Source organism: Corvus brachyrhynchos, unplaced genomic scaffold, assembly GCF_000691975.1.
Source record: "Corvus brachyrhynchos isolate BGI_N302 unplaced genomic scaffold, ASM69197v1 scaffold56, whole genome shotgun sequence".
NCBI lineage: Eukaryota > Metazoa > Chordata > Aves > Passeriformes > Corvidae > Corvus > Corvus brachyrhynchos.
The window spans coordinates 4,439,984-4,462,609 of NW_008238664.1; the positions used below are offsets into that span (position 1 = coordinate 4,439,984).

The following is a 22,626-nucleotide window of genomic DNA, read 5'->3' on the forward strand; positions in this document are numbered from 1 at the left end:
AGGAGGTTTTCTCTATTTAAGAGGAAAACACAGGCACATCTGCTGCCATTCCTGCTTGAAACCCCCACCCCCACAGGGGCCAAGTTGTTCCCTTCACGCGTCAACGGGACTCACTTGAGCCTAGATAAAGCTGGCTTGGTGCTATTCCTGTCAGCGAGGCTCCGTATTGTGGCTGCACACCTAATGGCATTAGCCTTTCTTAGGTGTCTTCTTCGTGTAGCTCAGCAGCAGCTTCTAACACAGCACTTCCCTACTTGGGAAAGCAGCATCAGGTGTCACTGCCCCAGCTTTACCATCCACAAAAGATGTGCCAGGCAGAGGTGGTCAGAGCTGGTGGCCTCCTGGTCTGGCAGTGCCCCAGGGAGTTATTGCAGAGAGCCTGGTGTCTACCCCATGGTGGTGGCCCCTGGAGGTGGCCAGGTGGTAGCTGTGAGTTATACCACCTCCTAAACCTGCTGCCAGCGAGACTGAAGTGGGGTGAAGGAAACACTGACACCAGAACAGAGCGTACCAGATCTGATTACGAAGAGTCTCTAATTGTTTGTGTTCTGTATTGTGACAATGCAGAAGGAAAAGGAGAGTCCTTGGCATCCTCTTTGGAAGACTTTCTCCAAGGCTGGTTTGAAAATGAGGAAAGAAGATTATTATTTTTTTCTTTTTGGTGTTCGGGCTGATCTGAGCCTGTGTTGTACCAGCATGGGTGCAGGATGCAAGTAGACGTATCACTGGGTGGGTATGTGGACATATGTACATAAGGACCAGCTATTCTTATACCTCTCCCTCTTATTTCTTACGTCTGCCTTTGTCCCAGCTTTCTCCTCCCCGCATCCCACCTACCCTCCCATGCTGAGCTGCTTGCAAACAAGGCCGGTTTTATACATCCCTGTTCTCTGCCCTGGCTAAAAACTGTCCCTCTCCACCATCTGGTCAGCGTTGCAGCCGTCTCGTGCCAACACCTCCCCATCCCCTGTGGGACAGCCACCTCCCTCCCCACTCTGCTCATCTGCCACATGGTTGGCCTCCTCGTTGGCTGCCACCATGGCATTGTCAGTGCTGTGGGCCGGCTGGTGGTTGTTGCTGCTGTGCTCCTCAGCTTCCTGCACGTCGGACTCTGCTTCCTCGGTGTCACTCCCACCTCCAGCAGTGGGGTTGTTCTCTGGGGGAGGCTCCTTCTTCCCTCGGTTCAGGCAGCAGTAGCTGGCAACACCCAGGAAGAGAGCAGAGAGCACAACCTCTGAGCCCGCCAGGTAGAAGATCACCTCATAGTTCTTGAGAGCATCAACCAGGCGGCCTGATGGTTGGAGAAGAAATGAGATGGTTGGAGAAGAAACGCGATGGCTAAATTCAGCCTATGCACTCCTGCATGGACAGCCCAGCTCAGGTGGGCAGCACATGCTGAGGACCCATTCCTCAAGGGAAGAGCAAGAAGCCTGAATATCTAAATATCACACTGGGAAAGAGCCACACTGTATTTCCAGGCAAAGTATGGTAACAGTGCATGGTTGGTGTTTTCCCTTGTTTGGACAAGCTTAAATAATTGTGACACCCTGATGTTATCGTTTCACTCCATGCTGGGCCATCTTCTACTTGCCAAGGTGGGAAAAGCCTCTCATGAGTTGACTTGGCCAGTCTCAGAAAAGAAAATTTGAGAGGCATTGCTATTTCTTATGCTAGTATATCAGGAAAACATTCTGAAAGGAAGAACAGATTTCTCTTTGGCAGAGAAATCCCTTTGGTTGGCCCACACCTGATGATTTCTGTGCCAGAGATTTTCTCAATCTATTTTCTGAATCCACTGGGACTGGCAATGGAGGGAGAGTTGCCAGTCCTTGGTGCTGGGGAGCATGAACAGCTGCCTTGCTGCAGTCAGGATGTAGCCATGGAGCCGCACTCTTCATCTCAGTCTCGTGTGCTCCCGAACGCAGGTGACCCCCAGTCCCTGCTGTGGTACAGTACGTGCCCTGAAACTGGCCCCAGGACACGCTGTGGTGCCTCCCAGAGCAGTCATGGGAGGCACGTGGTGAATTCCTGCGCAGGTGAATGTGCCCATTCAGCCAAGCCGGGTGGCGAGCGAGGAACCTGCGTGCACTAGTGCGCGTGCGTGTGCGTGTGTGTGTGTGCAGCTTATCCTGTGCCAAACCCCCTCGGCCCCACGGAGCGGGAAGCAGCTCAGGAGGATTACACCAAACAAAGCCACTTTGTTCAACCCCCTTCTCCCAGCTGAGCACTGTTCTCCCCGAGTCCGAGCCATCAGGATTGTCAGAGCGCTCAAGCTTCCTGCACCAGGGGAGTCCTAGAGAGCACTGAGGAAGGTGCCCCCAACACGACTTGGCTGCACCCAACACCATTCTTCAGTGACCCAGCACTGTCTGTGTGCCATTGTATGTGCACACAGCACCAAGGCACAGCTGAACTGAGGCAGGAGGGCTGAGGGATGTCCCTTGTTAGCACCCACTGGTGTGCCTTGCTCCTTGGGGCAAGGCGCTCTTAAATCCCTCTCTCCCTCAGTGATCTCTCTGCAGCTGCCTCCAAGACATGTATTTCTTGACCTTCCCTGGCCTGGGACTGCCGACTGCCCCACGGTTTATAAAGTGAGACATGCATTATTGTTAGCATTTAAGAGGGTCTTCTCTTGACTGCCAAATTTTACTTGAGAACTGGTTGGAGTTGCTGAGGGCGGGTTTTACTCATAACTGGTGGTTTGTGCTGGGGAAAAGACCATTCACACCGAGGTCTTCACTTTAGCCCCTGTTTTACAGCTGAAGGAAGGGGTGCAAGAAACAAGAGTGGTTCCTGCCTGGGGATTTTCCATGGTCTTGTCCCTGACTCTTCCTTGCAAATCAGGAAACTGCACTTTGTTTGGAAATAAGCCTTTGGCATGATTTGGCATTCTCAGATGTGATCAAACACTTAGTATTAATCTATGCCAACCTCCATTCAACAGCCTGTTTTTATGCACTGTTTGTGGGGTATGGACCTCACCAGGGACTGTGACCTAGACTAGACTGGCTGAAAAGCTGTGAGCATCTTAATCCTCTTAGAAAAATTAACAGCAAATGCCTCAGGGGGCTGTACAAAGTGTTTTGACTTGACTGACAGCAAAACACCTGTGCCTTGGGATTGGGATCAGCGCAAATTGAGATCGCTATTCGCAGTGCCAATCAAAAGGCCATGGACACCAAGGAGAAATTGAAAGACGCTTTGTCCTAATGAAGACTCTCAAAGGTTTGCCTGCAGCATGTGCCTGACCCTATCCTTAACACGATTCTCTGCAACATTCATAGTGAAGGCAGAGATCAGCTCTTGGCTTCTAGAGCGAATTTAAATTTGGGAAATAGGGTCTTTCTTCAAGTGCTGTGTCCATGCCCGACGCCTGCAATACTGTGGAATGGCAGCCAAACGAATCCCCTATAGCAAGACACCTACCTGCAGAGGGTGGGCCGATGAGCACGGCGAAAGCCTCGATAAGCAGGACCAGCCCGATGGCGCTGGAGAACTTCTGGGAGCCAACGATGGCCATCAGCACCTCGAACTGCAGCGCCCCCACCATGCCGTAGGAGATGCCGAAGAAGACGCAGAAGATGACCAGCCCCGTGTAGTTGCTAGCCCTGGCACTGCAGATGTCTGTCAAGCCGTTGAAGAGCATGGAGAAGCTGAACAGATATGCCACGTGAGGGCGGACCCACTTCAGCCCTGCCACCATGCCACAGGCAGGGCGGGCAAAGATGTCTATGAAACCAATGATGGAGAGCAGGAACGCGGCCTCTGTGTCTGGTACGCCTGTGTCCTTGGCATAGTTGACCAGCAATATGGGGGGCACGAAGAGACCCAAGACCAGGATGAACTTTGAAATAGTGTAAATGATAAACCCTCGGTTGGAGAAGATACTAAAATCCAGAAGCTTCTTTCCTTTCTTGGGCTTCTTCTTGGCTTTCTTGCCTTTCTTGGTTCCATCAGTGGTGCTGATTCCCTCCTCTGATTTCCCTCCTATGGGCAGCATCTCCTTGGCTTCATATTTGTCCTGAGCTTTCCCCATCTTCCGCTTCATGCCCATATCCAGGGGTCTCATGACTGCCCCACAAGTGCAGCAGTTAAGCAGAAGGCCCCCCATGATAAGGAACCCTCCTCGCCAACCAAACTTCTCCAGCAGCACTTGCCCCAGTGGAGAGAGGGAGGAAAGGAAGACAGGGCTCCCAGCAGCAGCCAGTCCATTGGCGAGAGGCCGACGCTTGTCAAAGTAGGTGCCCAGCATGATCAGTGAGGGCTGGAAGTTCAACGCCATACCCAGACCTACATGGAAGTGAGTGCAAGAACATGAGATGTGGCTTGCAACAAGTCCCCTCAGACTGTCCTAGTCCTGAAGTCCCATGATGGGATGAATGTGTTCCTCACAAGCCTCTGTGCCTTCATGTTGGTGGGTTGCCCCTGCAGAGGATGGGCTAAACCAGCCTGTCCACCTGAAGCGTGTTTGAATCAGGTTATTGTGCCCATGTTTAGGCAGGACCTGAGCCTTACACAGGAATTCTGCCTCTCTCCCCTGCCACTGTGTACTGATGTCACCTACCAGAGTTGCCATGATCACTGAGCACCACTTCGGTTTCTTCTGCCTCGCAACCACAGGCCCTGGCTGTTTAGATCCAGCAGATGCATCCCTCACAGGTGCAGCGTTCAGGACTAGATGCTTCCCATAGCATGTGCAAATACGTGAGGGAGACCTGATACTAGACATGGCAGTGCTAGAGGGAAATTCAACATGGTCTTGGCTCTTTCCCAGGTAAGTCTGTGTTGCCTCCCCAAATCCCAGGGCTCTCACCTGTCAGCACACCAGCTGTCAGATAAAGCTCAATGATATTGGTGGTAAAAGATGCCAGGATCATCCCAGCAGAAGCTAGCAGCCCGCCAATGAGCATCACGGGCCGGCAGCCAAACTGGTTCACCATGATGCTGCATACTGGTCCTAGGAGGAAGCAGAGGAGACAGAGTAGGAGACCAGAAGAAGACAGGACAACTGGGAAGGGGCAGGCAGCCCAGGCAGGGCACTCAGGGAAGATGCAACAGTAATGATGGAACTCACTACTTGGCTGCTTAGATATACATCTGTTGGGCCTGGCCAAGGGTGAGAGGCTGTGGTGTGGAGACTTCTGCTCTGCCCTGCCCTTGGACCCCTATTCCCTGGTGCTTGGTGTGATAGGAGCAGCACTTGAGGAGTGGGAGCAAACCCTGTATCAGCTGTCTGGGATGTGCGTGGGGTGACCCCTGAGGTCTCCTGGGGCAGAGGAAACAGGGATATGAGACGCAGCACACTTCCAGAAGAGAAGTGGTAGGACAACTGTATTCTGCATCGTGATTCATGACCAGGCCAGTGAGCATGAGAAGAGCCCATGGGGACATGGCCTGGGCCTATGGCAGAGTGGGAAAGGTGCAAGCTGGGGAGAGGGAAGTGTGTCCAAGCGTCACCTGTCCCATAGAGCATGGCCAGCATGATGGAGGAGATCCAGGCTGTGTCACTGTAGCCCACGTGGAAATCTTTCATGAGCTCCTTGAAGTAGACACTGACGGCTTTTGGGAAGGCATAGGAGAAGCCGGTGATCACAAAGCAGCCAAGGAGCACGATCCAGCCCCAGCCACCATCCGGGGGCTTCACAGGAGCTGGGAGTTGCCCTTCCTCTGGGTCAGGTCTCCCCATCTTCTAGCCTAGGAATGGAAAGGCAGGCCAGGAGGAAGTAGGGCAACAGAGAAGGAGAAAATCTGCTGGTGCTGCAAGAAGAGAAGAGAAAAGCAGAGCAGCAAACATTTACTACAAGGTTTCTCGCCATGCCCACCATCTTCAAGCTCTGAGAGGCTCATTGGGGGATCACATCTGCTCTTTGTACCGTGATCCTGCCAGGCAAGATGGGATTGCTTTTGGGTGTGAGGTCATGCCTCAGCTGGGCAGAGGTGGGACACTTCCCCTGAGCTTAGGGCAGCCCAGAGCTCCATAACCCCTGGCTGAACACAGCTGAGCAGTGTCGCGGCTCCCAGCTGAGCCTGGAGTGCAGCATCTGATGCAGCATCATGATCTGCAACATCCCCCTTGCTTCATATCCAACCCTGCCTACAGATGGTGTGAACCAAAGGCCAGCAACATGAACCCTTTTTGCTTCCTAAAATCTGCCTTTGAGCCTCTCCCATGCTGGTCTGCTCCAGCGGGGAGCCCTCCAGGACCTGCCTTGCCACAGAAACCTCCAGCAGTGAGGCAAGGAGATCCATTAAGCCCTCTGTGCTTTCCTCTGGGAGGCCCCAGTGCATGGCACTCTCCTTCTCTCTCCCCTCCCCGCCATCAGGGGCCAGATTTCCGAAATAGGTGAAGGGGGAGAGCACAAAAAACGGGTGGTTATTTGCATGCCAGAGAGATTAGGGCTCCGTACATACACAGAGGGGCCGGAACAAAGCCTAAGTGGGAAGAAGGAGGGAATTAGAGGGGATGTCTTGTGAGTTGCTCTCAGGGCTTTAAGCTGCCCAGGAATTTTGCTCCAGCTGGCTGCTATGGGTACGTTTTTCATTTCTCCCTTAGGTACCAGGTCTCTGCCCCTTCCAGCACCATTGGCCACAGTTTCTTGGTCAGCCAGGCTTATTTTCACACCCGTCTGCAAAGCCATCACTGGACCTAGACTATAGATGCCCCCAAGTAGATTAGACAGGCATTCTCCATGCCTGAGCTGGGCTTTTTTGGGTCCAGTTTGTCTCCTATCACCATCTTGCTGGCAGCACACTCCTAACATGGGTCCTCTCTCCTGCCCAGCTCCCTTGGCTGAAGGACTGCAAGATGGCAGCAGTGTCCCCATCTCTTGGCACCAGCAGTTGTGGGAAATGCCAGGAGTCACATATGGACTACAGACTGCTGAAGGGACAGGGACTGTCTTATGGATGTGATACACATAGCTAGAACCTGGGAGTTTTGGATCTGGGTGCATTTCTCAAGGAAGTCCCTGTTCTTGGTGTTCCCCAAGCAAAGGGAGAGAGTTGAGCTGACTCCCGTAGCTGCTGTTGCTCTGCATGTCAAGGAAGTGCAAATCCTTTAGACAGGAGTGTGGATGGCACAAGCTGGGGCAGACCCCAGGCAGAGGGCCTTTACTTGGCAAGAGTGGTCCTACCCCCTCCACCACCCTCTGCTGTACCCCTCCTTCCCCTCTCCAGGGGGCCTCTGCTCCTGAAAACACAGAGGGGTTACTCAGTGCAGCACTCAGATGCCAGCCACCACGATGGGTCCCTGCAGCAGAGTTCCCCAAACTTTCAGGATGCTGTGAGCCACAAAAGAAGGGAGCAGAATCTGGCTCTGAGCATGGGTTGGGGCAACTGTCCTGGATGGCCATTTCCTAGCAGCTCTTGGGCTGAACCACAGGGGCTGGCACAGGCTCCTCTAACCTCTCCCTCCCAGCCCAGGTCTCAGGGGCTGTGGCAAGGGACAGACACATGAACTGAAAACAGGGGGCTAGAAAAGAATAATTATACGCTCTCCAGCTATCCATACCTCCCCCATCTCACCCTTCCTGGTGCTTTCTGGATCACTGGCACCCTGACAGACAGACTCAACAGCCTCACTCAGCTTCTGCCATTTTGCCCACCGTTCCTCTCCCAGCTCCAGCTGACTGACAAGCCAGACCCAGTTGCACAAAAGGTGACTGGCTGCCAAAGCACAGTGATTTCTCCATCAGTGCTGGTGCTCCACCGCTGCACCATCTGCTGCACATAGCTACTTCAAGTAAGAATGGCTGCCACCAAGCAGAGCCTGAGACCTTTTATCCAAGCCCCTCTCCCAGCCTGGCTTTTCTTGAGCTCATCCTGCACCACAAATTAAATGAATTAATAAAACCATTGCGATCCATCTTTCCCTGAACCCTGCCACTCTCTGCCAGCATCCTAGCAAGAAAATATTTGTCTGTCTGTGGCATGCTCTTCAGAGATTTCTGTAGCTCTGCCTCTCAACAATGAGTCCATGGCATCTGATTTTGAAGAGCACATTAGACAAATACTCATGAATACTTATTTGAGTTTGGAGCTGGGAGGCACCTCTGCAGGAGCACTTGCTCAGTGCTGCAGAACTGTACAGCAAAGCATGAAAGCACTTTTACCTGCCTGCAGCTAGATGAAAACGATGGGCTGCACCAGAGGAGCTCACCTGTGGAGATGCCTTCAAGGCCAATATGCTATGGCACACCTCTGCTGCCTGTCTGCTCACATCACACACCCTGCACCTGCCTTTGCACACTCCACAGCTCACTAGCATTTTCTCCTCAGTTAAGGAGCTTTGTTCACAGGCAAAAACACTGTGTGTGAGTTCACATGCACCTAAAAGCTCATCAGCATGGGCACCTGCCCTTTCCTGTGCATCACAGGAAGGTGGGCCAGGGCAGGCACTGCCACAGAGCTTGCTGCAGGTGGCTGCAAGGAGAAGACTTGCACTGACACCAGGAGGCACAAGCCCAGGTTGGAAGGGTGAAGACCACAGCAGGTTCAGTTGTGGCTGCCAGTCCCTGGACACATGCAGAGCACAGTGCAACTAGTGCTGGATAACGCCCAGAAAATCCCCAAGTTGCACCCGGGAGAGTCCACATAAATGCTCTTCACACCATACAGATGAGGTGGGAGGTCTATTTTTTTAAGTGCAAGGGCCATGATTCATGCCACTGGCCTCTCCAACCCACAGACAACCCCCTGGGAAAGCATTTGTTAGAGAATTAAATGAGTGCAGGCCCAGGATGGACTGTCCTATTGGCTGCTGGAGCGAGGATGCAAGCACCCCTCCACACCACTGACCTGTGCAATGAAGTGATGACCTCCCGAGCACAAACTGAGCTTCCAAGGGTTGAGCAGATCTGTCAGCAGTGCTTCCTTCTCCCACTGGCTGGCACTTCCCGGCTCTGGATGAGGGTGCCTGGTTAGATGGTCCTCCTGGATCTTCTCCCCATGGTGGGCACAGGACAATGCCTGCAGGAATCCAGTACCTGTCGAGCAGTCTCTTGTGCTCCGCTCCTTCCTTCGGAGCAGCTATGTCCTCACAAGACGGCTAATTCCCGTCTCAGCCTGCTTTCCTCCAGTTCCAGCGATGCCCAGCAAAGCTGTCCGTGGCAGATCTGGGGGAACACCCTGTGTGGGGTACCCCCTTGCCTACTGTGGGTGCAAGCAGTGCCCCACGGCACTCCCAGTGTGGATGTGGGTCAGGAGCTGCTTATGGTTTCAGGTCGGCAGAGACCAGCGGGTGCTGAGCGGGCAGAAAGCACTTCTCCACTTTTAAGAGGCTTTTCCAGCCAATGGGGACCGTGGGGGACTGCCTGCCACAGCCCGAATCCCCCGGTAATCCCGCTGCCCAGGGGCTCCTCGCGTTTTCCCCAGCAGAGCAGGGCAGGCTGGCGGGGGTAGGTTCGGTAAGGGGCAAAATAGGTGAAGGTGCTGCTTTTGAAGCTTCCTCAACTGCCAGCCACAATGGAGAAGTGCTGGCGCGGTTGTGCAGGGCATGTGCCCAGCAGAGAAGTAAGACAAGGAGGAGCAGCCGAGGAACCACCGCCAGCCATGACTCAAACTACCAGATCCTGCCCACCCCTGGCAGCTCAATAACCCCCCCTCCAAAACAACCTCCCCAGTGGCTGACTCACAGAAGGAGGTCTGGCAGGCGCTGCGGAGGAGCCAGTCTCTGGCCACACGTGGGGGAAAATTTTATTTCCAGGGAGGGGGCTGGGGCTCAGCACAGCTGATGTTTTGGGGAGGGAAAGGCCTGCGCTGTAAACCCCTGGAGCCCCTCAGCAGCAGGGCAGCAGGGGGGCTGCGGGGGCTTGGCAGCACTCACAGCCAGGGTTTAATGTCTATTAATAAAGCTAATCAGCTAAGCCCTGGCCACCTCTAGCGCTCCATCCCTCACTCATGCTGCCTCTCCCGTGAGGGCTCCCCCAGCACACTTAGGGTATTCCCAGACTGGTGACGCCCCCACAGGTCCTAGGGGAATGTTTTTCCCCTGCACTAAGTGGCCCTGGGGTGCCCAGGGCACAGGTTCCAGCAGTGGGTGAGGAGAAGGTGGCCACAGGACAGATGGGGGGACTCAGGGGGGGCAGCCAGCAGTGGGCAGTACAGCCCTCCTGGTGCCCTCCACATCCACCCCAGACCCTGGGCTGGTGGCTGCATCTGGACCCACAGCACTGCAGTGTCCAACACGACAACCATGGGCAGCCATCGTGGCCCCAGTGCTGGTGGGGAGCTCCTCTCCTCCTCCCCCTGCATCCTGTGACTGAGGTGATGGCCACTGAAATGGACACAGAAGATGCATTAACCATTTTATTTTAAAAAAACCCATATGTTTTCCACAGGACAGTACATGAAGGAGCAGGGCAGTGCTGCTGGACAGTGTCGCCTGCCCCTGCCTTGCCCCAGCACTGCCCAGCAAGGGCAGCACCTGGGGTGACAAGGGGCAGGTGCTGCTACAAATGGACACAGTTGTCAAAGGGGCTAAGACCAGACCCTGTCAGCTGGACCACATCACTGGAAGCCTTCTTGTAGCCTTCTCTTTTGGGATTCGTTCTTCTGGTAGCAAAGGAACTGTTTGGTGAGAGTCCTTCTCTGCCCACAGCAGAGATAGCAAAGCTTCACCTGCAACATCCCGACAGCACTGCCCTGGCTGCAGATGATCTTAGCCAGCCTTACCTCCATCCACCTCCAGCATCATCCCCTCTCCAAGACCACCAGCACCAGTAGCACCAGACTTCTGCCTCCCACTCAAGTACAGCAACACCACAAGGGAAGGGAAGGGAAGGGAAGGGAAGGGAAGGGAAGGGAAGGGAAGGGAAGGAGGGATCAATCCAGAAAGGGCAGCAGAGATCTGCTTCTGGCTAAAGCACACCAGACACCCAGGTGAGATGGGTCCCATTGTCCCAGAGGTATGGGAGGGGAAAAGAGAGTTCGCTCCATGAGTGGCAGCACTAGGTTGCTGCCCAGCTGGAGGTCACAGCGTGTCACTTCTCCTCCTCCTTCTGTGCTGAAATTCTTCACCGTCCCCAGCCCTGCTTCATCGGATGATGGGCGCCGAGCGGTCATTGGTGACTGTGGGGCGCAGCTTGACTGTGGCAAAGGGGTTGGTACCTCTGGAAAGGGAAACAGGCAACCATCAGAAAGCCTGCAAATGCCACGCGGGGATCCCTGTGACCAAGCAAAGGCTACTTAGTCCTGTTGCCATGCCAAGGAGGAGAGTGTGGTAAAGCTCATTCCTGAGTATGTTCTCTCCATCCTTTACACACCCTGCTGCACGTTCCCATGTGGTTCCATTTGGGCTCTCCCAAGGGCTTCTCACCCTCCCTCTTCCACAGGATGAAGGGACACTAGCACATGGCTGTCCCTCATGATAGCACTCTACACTTGTAGAGCGTACAGCAACCCTCCAAGCAAGGAGCTGGGCAGCAGAAAAAGGCCACAGCACCACACCAGAAACATGGGGACACCAACCCAGCTGCAGGGGGAAGAAAAGCAGACACTGATGGCATGTCTCATCTCCACAGACCTGACTCATCGAAACTCAAAACCACAACTTTTATCCCTCAGCCCTTTCCAAGCAGGCAGAGATGCACAGTCATGTAGCTCCACACTCAGGCTGCGAGCTGCTATTGTGGCCCTTCCAGAATGGATGGGAAGGAGCATGCAGGTCTGGACATGTGTTCAGGGTGCTCAGCTCCTACCTCATTTTATCAGTCAGGATAGGACCTTCCTGGTCAGCAGAGGCCAGAATGGACCACCTCTGCCTCCTGTCCTGGGAGGTAGGCTGCACATTGCTTTTGCCCAGACACTTCCCTGTTCCTCCCACATTTGGTAATCCAAAAGATTAAATAATAACAGCATTGTAATAATACTCCCCACTGTCAGATGGCTCCAGAGTGGAGTTCCTTGTCTTACCGTGGGAAGAGCTCAGGGGGCTGGTCAAATACTCCTGATTTCTGCAGTGAAAAGAAAAGCAGCAGTGAGAAATTTGGAGTGGGGAATGGAGAGAGAAAAGTCGGGCACGAGACGCTGCACACACGGAGGAAGATTTCACAAAACTCTTAGGAGAGTTAGGAGCCCAAGTCCTCTTAACAGGGCTCTGACTCCTTATTCAAGCTTTGCAAAAGTCCACAAATTCCCCACTATAGATAATACCCTGAATTTTGTTGTGGGGGGTTGTCCCTAAACTGGGGGTTCCTTACTCCCCTAGGACATCTTCCTTTGTTTTGGGGAAGAAAGGAGATGACTCAGATCCCCAAAGTGTCATATCTGAAGAGCACAGCAAACAGTGAGAGTCTGAGCTACATTTCACCCTCCAGCGCAGCCAGAGATGCCCCCTCATGTTGCCCACGCACCCTGGCAAAAAGTCTGTCATCCGTGCCCTCACATGCTTCCTGCATCCATGGGGAATTCCAGAGGTGTACCTACCTACCCTACACTACATATTACTTAAAAGTGGACAAACCTGACGGACAAAGTTAGACCTAGGTCCTGTGGCCCTTATTCTTGGCCAGTAGATAGTGAAGGATCAGTGACAACTGACCTGCTAAAGTACTCTGGTGACAGACAAGACAGCCACACGTGGCTATTTGTGATCCAGTTGGGAAGTCACACCCATTTTCTTGTGGCTCAACTGGGGGATGTTCTGGGCATACATTTAAAGCAAGGCTGAGTCTTTCCAAATCAGTCTTTCCCTCCTTTCTAATGAGGTTCCACACTTTGTCATGCTATTCCAAATGCTGCACACAACTCATGACTCAATCCCAGGTCTATCCCTACACCCTAGCCCTGGGACCAGATGAAAACCAGTGACCCAGAGGGACAGAGAGGCTGCAGAGGCTGTTCCCCGGAATTGTGCAGCCTGAGGCTACCTGAAACCACAGAGCAGGACATAAAAGGAAAAAAAGAGTAATTAAATATTGCAGTTTCCAGTTCTTTGAGCCATCCAATTGCTTGCAGCCTTGCACTGGCCTGGAACCAGTAACCACGGACAAGGTTTTCCAGCCCTCTGTGAGACTGAGCAAGTAATGCCCCACGGGCAGCACTGTTCTTCTTTCTCCCAGGTCCTCACCTTTAACTTTGTTCTCCCCAGTCAATTCCCCACTGCTGGAAGCAATGATAAGTGGAGGACTTCCTTCTCCCATCCATAACCCATGGGTTGGACACAACTTGTTCTAAAGCTCTCAAAAATAGCTCGGCCTTTGCTCTCAGTTTTTCCCTACCCCAGCTGTGACTTTAAGCCAACCCTCATCTGAATTTCAAAGAGGAACCCTATGAAACTCCTCTCCATTCTCTGAAGGGAGAAGAAGGATGGCATCTCTGTTAGCTGGTCACCCACTCCCAGACCAGCCTGGTCACTCCACAGTCCTACTATTAGCAGGAAGAGGTGCTGCCCTGGAGCCACCAGAAATCAGGCTGGGAGGTCATGGAGGAAAGGACTGAACTGAAGGGTCCCTGGTGAGCAAAAAGAGAGAGAGGTGAGAAGGGCAGGGGCAGAAAAGCATTCCCTTGGGGGAGCAAAGCCAGGCACTGAGGATCTGCACACAACAAGCAGACTGGCAGGGGTCAACAGAACAAGGTGGCATGTGAACAGACTGGGTGAGAAAGACTGGTGCTAACAAGACCTCTTATCTCAGGAAGGCAGCAGGTCCCTTCACCAACACCAGAAACGTGATTGTCTCTACTGGCTAAAGCAGAAAAGGTGTGCCTTGGAGCATGAAAGTCAGACGTGGCCCACTTCACACACAGCCACCAGTCTCTGCTCAAGCACTCACCTTGGAGCCAGAATTGAGTGGGGCAACCACCCCACTCTGGTGACTGCTGGCACCCACTGAGAGGGGAGGTGGGTTCGGCACACTGGGCTGGGCAGCAGCAGGCCAGTAATTGCTAGAGGACTGAGTGCTGGGACGGTCCAGGATGTCATCCATACTGTGGCTGCTTCGCAGTGGGAAGGACCTGAGCAAGAGGAGAAGACAGTGAGGTGGGAGTCAAAGAGCAAGGAACAGGGAGCAGCACAGGTGCTAGCCACAATGTGGGATATCTCTGGAGGAAATACACGTGTCTTGGACCGGCCCAGTCCCAAGCACCTTTGAGATGACATTGCACACGTTACAGGAGCTGCCTAGAGAAGCCTGAGAGATCCCAGGGCACAACGAGGCCCTTGGCGGGTTCTCCAGCACGGGAGCCCTGCAGCTCTCCATGGACACACTCTAAACAATTACCCCACTGGCATTAGTGGTGTACCAGGAGGTCCTGCCCAGCCAATTGCCCTCCTGTTACCTGGTGTCTGGCTCCTCCATCTCCCTCGCATTCTCCAAAGGCTTGACATAAGCTTCAGGGAACCAGCCACACCTAGAGCACAGGAACAGAGACAAATGAGGCCCAGGCCACTGTGGTTTGTGGTTCTTCAGATCCAGTGGCCCAGCACTTCTGATCTACGCCCATCCCACACATCAACCAAGCCACATTTGCCACTACCATGTGTGACAGGGTTCCTGCACTTCTTTCACCCATGGGTGGGGCACAGGGGTTATCGTGGCGCAGACTTTGAGCTTGGACTCGCTTATCTCAGGGGCTGTGCAAAACCTGTGCTCCTGGGAGTAGTGTTGGTGCAATCCAGCAAGAGACACTCCAAACAACTGCAATCACAAGGAAGCTGGGGAAAACTCTTCCAGGGATTTTGCAGCAGCTCCACTCCAGAAACAGCCGCCCAAAGACAGGCACTGCTCTTGTTCATCTCACATCTGTGAGCGTTCCTGCAGAGCACATCCTATGTGGAACGAGGCAGGCTTTACACACAGATGTTGGCTGGCAGTGCCACAGGGAGTAATTCAGTAAGTGCTGGGTGCAGCAGTTTCCATGGCCTGCCTGTGCTGGAGGCTGTGGAAGCAGTTGCAGCATGAGCTAAGAAGTGCCAGGCCTCTCAGGTAACTCCAGCGGTTCATGGCCCTGAGCTGGATCCCATGACAGGAGTAACTCAGCCATGCAAGCCAGGAGGGGGTCACTGCATCCCTGCTCTTCCACCCAAAGCCCCTGGAGGTTTCTCAGGCAGCCCACCCAGGCCAGCGCTGCCACACTGCATCTTCTTGGCACGGAGAGCCCTCATCACTGAGGACACAGCGTTGTCCCCCACTGAGATGGTGGGTGGGTAACAGTGCCCAGGCCACACCAGGAGGTGAGCAGGGTGATAATTTTGGGCTTAACCCTCCCAGCTCCAAACTCGACAAGCCTGCATCTGGCCAATTTGCAGCACCAGAATCACATACGCGGACGAGCCCTCCAGTTTGCCGTAGAGCCAGCCATTCTGCGCCTCTGGCATCAGCACCGCGATGACATCCCCGGGCTCAAACCGCAGCAGGGTCCGGTTGGCACCCGTCGTGTGGGGCACGATGGCCTGAACTCTCGTTGTGCCACTCCTCTTCCTGCCCTCGCTGGCGCTGCTGGCCTCGCCAAAGGAACCCGAACGGGATGTACGGCCCGTAGGGAGCAAACCTGGGGGGAGGCATCCCAGGGGTCTGGCTGGAGCCTGGCGTCCTCCTGCAAGACCCATGCTGCCTCAAAGGGAGCAGTGCTTCCCCAGTCAAGTAATTACTCTAGTGGAGGAGCAGATGGCCTTTCAGGGAGAGAGCAAGGCATAGCATGGGAAAAGCAGAGTAAGCATCCTGCAGGAGACAACCAACTCAAGCCAAACCCATTTGTTTTGTGCTGCATCCTCTTTGGCCAAATGCCTAGAGCATAGGCACTGCATGCCCTGGCTGATGCCCTGCCTGACAATCCTCTTCCCAACCTGCTAGAACTACTGATTATTTGGGTAATTTCTCTCTCTCTCTGTCCTTTTTTTACTTCTTTTAAAGACTTTAAGCTGAAATTTCTCAGGAAGGAGAAGCAGGTGTGTCACGAGGTAAGTGGCTGTGTTTCACAGGGCAAGCTAACATTTAATCCAGTAGTATGAGGGAAGGTGCTTTACTAAAATGGGAACTCTAGCAAGAACCAGTGCTTGAAAATTGCTCATTTGTAGGTTCCTCACCTCACACAGCCTGGCCTTGCCCTGGACGGACTCTGCCCTGAAGGCTGAGCTCACTTTCTACTTCAGCCTTGCCCCCTACAGCTCCCATAGGCACTGTCCTCTCACCATGCCCAGGAATGTGGCTGAGGTCTGGTGGTCTGATAGAGAGGTGGGCCCTTCCCAAACCCAACCCTCTTCCCAGAGAGCTCCAGCCCCTGTGTCTCCCCACAGCACTGCTCCCAGATACAGGTCATACTTGCTGCTGATGGTGTCCTCCGCAGTGGCCGCCTGGGAGACTCTGGCTGAGGAGACATTCTCATTTCTGGAGGGTCCGGAGAGAAGATGCTGGATCTACTCCCAGTCATAGAAGAAGCAAAGTCCCCAAGGGGTCTCTGGGGCTGTTGGAAGGAAAGGGGGCTGAACACACATCCACAAAGGCTGTGTTAGGCAGGAGATGCTCTGAGAGATATGCAGTCCCTCTTAGAAAGCCAAACTCAGCACATTCCTCCATCGCAGCCCACACACATGCTGCTCTTCCTCTTGGCCAGGAAAGGCCACTGGAGCTGGACAAGGCAGCAAACACCACAGTTGGCCAAGGACTGACCTTGCCCTGCAGCCTCACCACCACAGAACTATTGAATTCTTTGGGTTGGAAGGGACTTTCAAGGTCATCTAGTCCAACCGGCTGCAATGAGCAGGGACATCTCCAACTAGATCAGATTGCTCACAGCTCAGTTCAACCTGACCATGAGCGTTTCCAGGGACAGAGCATCCACCACCACTCTGGGAAACCTGTTCCAATATTTCACCAAACAAGCTGTCTGTGGGCTCCTCACCATCTCGAGGTGGGTGGGTGTGAGCCGTCCAGATGGATACCCCTGGCTGTGGGAGGCTGAGAGCAGACTGGGTGAGTGGCTGTTTGAGGGGTTGCGGCTGGCTTCCAGCTGCTCCTTCCACCGTGGTGCCTTGGTCTGGATCATGCTGCGAGCCTGGGGAGAAGGAGAGAAGAGGGGGTGATGGACAGGGCAGACAAGCTACAGAGGAAGCCTAGGGCTTACATGGGCATTAGAGACCAGGTCCTCCCACAATTAGGCTTGTGGGAATGGCCAAACAGCTCCCTGTAGGCAGGAATTTCCAGGATGGCACCCTGCAACAGAGATCCCATGGTCCCAAAGACCCTGCTATAAACACCTACAGCACCCTTTCCTCCTCCATCACTCACACACCCAACTAACCCCATGTCAGCACCATCCTCAGCCCCAGACATCTTCTCCCAGCCTAGTACAGCCAGCCTGAACTTCACAGCAAGAAACAAAACAGCTTCCTGCCCAGTCCACATGCAGATGCATCCTTCACCTAAGGGATTGCTCAGCCCTGGCTCCCTCCTGCCTGCATGCTCCCCCTCCAGCCCTGCTGCCTGCTCCCCCAGTTCTGCTCCCCAGCATGTCAGGGCTGTACCCTGCTGTAAAACTGGAGGAGAGTGTTGTAGAGCGTCTGGTGCTTTTCAGCCAGGAAGCGGTAGCGGCGTTTCTCCTCCAGCTCAGCCTCCCTCTGGCTCTCAGAGACGAACGCCTGCATCTCTGAGCGCAGTCGGATCACATTCTCCTGTGTCACAGGGAAAAAAGGGAGGAAGGGACCAGTGAAAATCCAGCAGAGTGGGCTCAGGGCAAGGGTTGGAAGGGGTCATCATGTCTATCAGCTTCCCAGTCCACTTGCAGTGCTGAGCAGCAGAGAGGAGCTAGAGCAGCGTGCCAGGGACTAAATTCTTGCTTATTGAGGCTTCCTAAATGAGGAAAGGGCTTGGCAGGAGTGAGTACCACAGGTCAGTAGCATCCTGTAGAACAGGAGTTTCCTACTTTCCTGCCTTTTGAACATTGGGGCAACCCCTTGGCTGAGGTTGCTGAGAAATCAGCCCTGGCTTCCAAGATACTATCCAGTTCTTATCACTAACTCCCCTTCCTGCAATCACTGCTTGCCTTCATCTCCCGGGCATTTTTGTCACGAGCCCTCTCCATTCTCCACAGCTCTGCCATGCACTTATCCAGGTTGGTGGCTCTTCGCTGATACTCCAGCTCATACTGCTTCTGGCTCTCCTGCCAGGGAGAAAACAGGCTCAGTAAGGAACCAGAGACCCGGCCACACCGTGAGGCAGCAAGGGTCCTGCTCTGATTGATGGTTGTGAAACATAGATTTAGAAGAAACAAAGATTTTAGTTATAGGCTAGCTGTGTTGAGATTAGTTGGAATAGGAAAGAACTTGGGCCCAGTAAGAGTTAATTAAAATAGTTAGTTAGGAGAGCTGGGCCTGAAATGGGTTTTAAAATGTTAGTAACTGATTGCCAAATAACTGATGATCTGCCATTTGTGTGTTTGCTTAGCTGTGCTTAGAATGAGAAGTCGAAATATTGATAAGTTGGTACAAGACAATTACCAATTTCTTCCCTTTGTGGGAACCCGTCCAAAAGTCATGCAAGAAGAAACTTACAGGTCACTAAAGTAATTAGGATTGTTAAAGCTCAGAGAAGCAAAAAGGTCAAAATGAGGAAGATGAGTTACTTCATCCTTTTTGGGACCACTGACCCAATTCAAGACCACTGACTCAATTCAGGACACACACTACGCATGCTTAATGACATTTAAGCTCATTTCCATACGCAGTGGAAAATGGGAGGTGTTAACGTTATGAATATACATTTGTATTTTGGATATTCATAATTTTTGTAAATAAAAAGCTTTGTGTTTGCTTGGATCGGGGCCCTGCCTCTTAGGGAGCTATCCCATGCAGTGCCTGGTGCCACATAAAACATACACTTTCTAACTCTAAACTGTTAGAGAGTTCTTGTCCGTCTCAGTTGGATATCGATATTGGATCGATATTCATATTTTGGTAAATCAGTTGGATATCTGAGTCCACCTGCAATCAGGCTTCACCCGGATCTCTTATAAAATGTCTTTCTTTATCTTTCTTTTCAATTTAAATGGCCCCAGAGTGCTGATGAACCTTCAGATCTCAGGAGCAAGGACTGGCACCCAACTGCCCCAGCACTGGGAGCAAGTCCCCAGGCCTCTACCTCTCCCTGTGACACTACCCACCAGCATGGCCAGCTGGGCCATGGCAGCACAGGACCCACAGACAAGCAAAGCCTGGGGTTTGGAGAAGCTGGGAACTCTGCTTTTGGGATGCTGAGTCTCTCAGCTCTGCTCAAGCATTTGGCAAGTCCCACTGCACAAAGAACAGCCACCTCTTTAGCTCTCCATAATCAGCTGAACAAGGGGGTTTGTTCCATGATGGAGAAGATAAGACCCCCTATCTCATGCTGAGAAGAATGAAGGAAACACCTCAAGCATTCAAGCAAAAACCCTTAGGTGAAGGGGAGAGGGGAACAAGAACTGAGGAGGAGAAGGGAGTGAATCACTTACACTGATGAACTGCACATCCATTTTGCTGTTCTTCTCCATGTGCTGCAGCAGGTCTACGTGGAAGGTCTGAGCCTGAAAGAGGCGAAGGAGCCATCACCCTTATCCCTTCACCCAACATCCCTTCACCATACGGGGATGTTGCATGCACTGTGATAAGGGGTGGCTCATAAAACATGCTGAGCACATGATTCACTCACAGCCAGGCTCTGAGCATGCCAGCCCTGTAACCCTCCTCTGCCACGTGCAGCAGGGAAAGCAGGGAGGCAGGCACCTGCCTGCAGGTGTGTGTGAGGGCAGCTGATGGGGTGAACACGGTAAATGGTGATAAGCTGTATTTAAGTAAATCACTTTATTCTCCACCTCCACCAGCCCTTGGGAAAACCACTCACCACAACTTCCAAATCAGAGCTCAGTAGTCTCTGCGTGTCAGACATCTGCATCAGAATTTCACCTTCAGGGGAAAAAGACAGAAGGTGAAAAAGTCCTGTGGTCATGTCCTCGTGTGCCCAAGGAGGCAGACCAGCAGCGTGCAGCTCAGGCTGACGATACATGGCTGTGGAAGAGATATCAGAAAGCACTGCTCTCTGCACCCCACTCAGCTACAGCCCCAGGTGTCAGCAGGCAGCCTCGCCTCTGCCACGAGCTCTGGGTGCTGGGTTTCTGTTCTGCCACAGCCCCTGCAGGCCCCATTTCTAATCCCAGTGGCTCCCCAGCTGCCGTGCACAGTTCTGGCTGTCCCATGGGAAGGTAGCTCCAGCACCCACTCCGATGCTGGGCATGGTCCCGCTTCACCAGTGTCGGTGTTATGGAAGCAGGAAAGGAAGAGACTGATGACGGAGCAGAGGAGCTAGCTGGGAGGTGCAGATGACAAAAAGAGTCTGCAGAAGGGGCGCATCTGCTGGCAGCTTTTTGCTAAAAAGTTTAGCAGCGGAGCAGTTCCCTGAACATATTTTCAGCAATCGCCACCAGGCTGCAGAGTTATTTATGCTGTTGAGTGTGACTCCCTCAGCCCCAAGCTACCATTCCAGCTGTTGCAGGCTCAGGAGGACAAGACCCCATCAGTTGTCAGTGCATGATCCCTGGCTTTTCCCTCACATCTCCAAGAAGGAAAAAAATGCTTCCTCCATGATGAAAATTTCATTTCTTGGGGCAGGATGCCTCAACAGGGACTGGTTTCTGTGAGAGATCCATCCCAGGAGCTGAGCTCACTGACTGAACTCAGAGAGATACAGCGAAGAGTGCTGGGGCTGTGAGAAATATTCAAGGACACACAATAAATTTGACTCTCACCACCTGGACAGGGCCCTGATACAGAGAGACACCACTTAAAGGAGCTGTCTTTCTTGCCCCAGTACCTGGAGATGGACCAGCTAAAAACCATAAAGGTCAAAAAAACATAACTGTGGCTCACCACAGGACAGATGACGTGCAGGAGAGCCTTACCCAGCATGTGTGAGGTGGAACTCTGCAGTGCTTGCTCCCCAATCTTCTCAATTGCCTTAAAATACACTTCAGCAGCTTTTGATAATGCTGTGGGGAGAGGAAAGGGGTGGTAAGGGTCTGGCCTGCCTTCCCACCATCACCACCACCAGCAAGCAGCACAACAGAACAGCCACCCCCTGGTACCTCGCCTATGGGCACCCCATCTCTCCCCATCAGCAGTGGGTCCTGGAGCTGAGGAGCGCTTAAGAGCAGCTCAGGACATGTCAGAGGTGGCAGACCCTGTCCCAGGTGGTGGCACAGGGGATGCCCAGGCTGGATGCAGCACTATGGTCTGGAGCCCTGGCTGTGTGGGACCCCACTCACCGTGGAAGGCACGCAGGTAGTTGTTCCCCAGGTACACCAGGTTCTCCAGCGCAGGGTTGAACTGCTCCAGGATACTCTGTGGCCAGGCAGAAGCTCGTTAATGCCATTCTTCCTCATGCCCAGAGACCTCAGCAGGTCAAGGCTCCCCTGCTGTGGTTTGGCTGGGTGAAAGCCCCCTCTGGCGCACTGGAACCGAGGCGATGTACAGCCAGCTCCCTGCATCGGGGCTGGCTAGCAACTCCAGCTGCCCTTAGCCTTCCCAAGGCAGCCAGGAGAGGAGCCAGAGGGCCAGAGGGCAAGGTAGCTCACTGCAGAGCCAAGGGGTCGCCTGAATGAAGACGGCTTTCTCCCAAGGGCCCACACCCACTGCAGGCAGGGGAGTAACTGCAAGGGGATCTGAGCAGCCTTTTCCCTCACCCCACAGCCAGCCAGAGGGCCACTGCTTATTATCCAGGCATGAACACAACCCTTTCCCAGCCAGGATGTGGTGCACTGCCAGACTCAGCACTTAGTAACAGAAGGGATGGACAACCAGCTTCTCCACTTTTATTTGCATTTTATCAAAGGTGCCCATTGGCTACAGAGAAGACCAGAGACTGGAATAAGCAATTCCCCACTTCTGTCAGCCCTCCCTGCCTTGTTTCAGCACTGCAAAAAGTTTCTTTCAAGGGAGGGGCAAAATGGACGATCGAACTTCTTCCTACCAGCAACCAAGGTGTGTCACCCTTCATGCTCCATGTCCAAGCCACCCTGGCTGCCCAGTTCCTTCCTGAAGCCTTTAGGACACACACCACCCTCTCCTCCTGCCAGCTATCTGCTCCCAGACATAATCCAGAGCCCACAGGAGCTGCTGCAGCTCAGCCTGGGAATGGATTCAGCCCTCAGCTGTCCACCCAAGAGAGCCTTTGGTAGAAAACACTGATCTCCCACCCACATGTCTCCCATATGCAGACAGAAGCAGCCTTTGATGCCAACACTCACCTTATAGATGGAGATGGTGGATCTGTAGGACAGATCCATTTCTGGAGCCTATTCACTCTCCCTCAGAGAAGCAAGGAGCAAAGTAGAGTACAAGGTGCTATAGGACTAGAGGACTCTGCTTCTGCACAGGCAGCTGGATGGAAAGAGCCTGTCACCAGCAAGGAAGGACAGCAGGAAGACACAGACGTGGTACAAAGGGAGCACTGATGGAGTTTAATAATTCACCAACCGAGAGGCTGGAACTTGATCTCTGAAGTAACCAGACTCTGGGGGGAGAGAGGAATCCTGCAACAGCCAGCAAGGACATGTGACCGGCTCTTTGCATTATTGATTGCCAGCTTGGTACCCAGCTCTGCCCGTCCTGACACCTGTGGTGCCGGCCACCTGCCCAAGTCACCACCTTATGGCTCCCCGCCCCCC

General features: G+C 53.4%; 2 protein-coding genes across 4 annotated transcripts; both read right to left on the reverse strand.

The window, feature by feature from the left end:
• Nucleotides 1–508: 508 nt before the first annotated feature.
• On the reverse strand, nt 509–9,347 carry SLC16A8 (solute carrier family 16 member 8). Of its 2 annotated transcripts, none has more exons than XM_017738008.1 (5): nt 8,797–9,347; nt 5,458–5,694; nt 4,814–4,957; nt 3,427–4,290; nt 509–1,291 (listed from the first exon to the last, which is right to left on the reverse strand). In XM_017738008.1, the coding sequence occupies exons 2-5, from the start codon at nt 5,684–5,686 to the stop codon at nt 900–902; spliced, it is 1,629 nt and encodes a 542-aa protein (XP_017593497.1). In that variant the 5' UTR covers nt 5,687–5,694; nt 8,797–9,347; the 3' UTR covers nt 509–899. The 2 variants fall into 2 exon arrangements, with proteins under 2 accessions (XP_017593497.1, XP_008634665.1); XM_008636443.2 differs by having other exon boundaries at nt 5,458–5,757; nt 8,797–9,345.
• A 948-nt stretch (nt 9,348–10,295) lies between these two features.
• On the reverse strand, nt 10,296–22,620 carry BAIAP2L2 (BAI1 associated protein 2 like 2). Of its 2 annotated transcripts, none has more exons than XM_008636444.2 (14): nt 22,207–22,620; nt 21,226–21,301; nt 20,863–20,949; nt 19,809–19,870; nt 19,420–19,491; nt 17,977–18,093; nt 17,459–17,605; nt 16,837–16,989; nt 16,257–16,398; nt 15,261–15,486; nt 14,275–14,346; nt 13,770–13,950; nt 11,911–11,951; nt 10,296–11,108 (listed from the first exon to the last, which is right to left on the reverse strand). In XM_008636444.2, the coding sequence occupies exons 1-14, from the start codon at nt 22,243–22,245 to the stop codon at nt 11,033–11,035; spliced, it is 1,491 nt and encodes a 496-aa protein (XP_008634666.1). In that variant the 5' UTR covers nt 22,246–22,620; the 3' UTR covers nt 10,296–11,032. The 2 variants fall into 2 exon arrangements, 1 of the variants encoding a protein (XP_008634666.1); XR_001863234.1 differs by having other exon boundaries at nt 11,051–11,108; nt 11,911–13,682.
• Nucleotides 22,621–22,626: the final 6 nt, after the last annotated feature.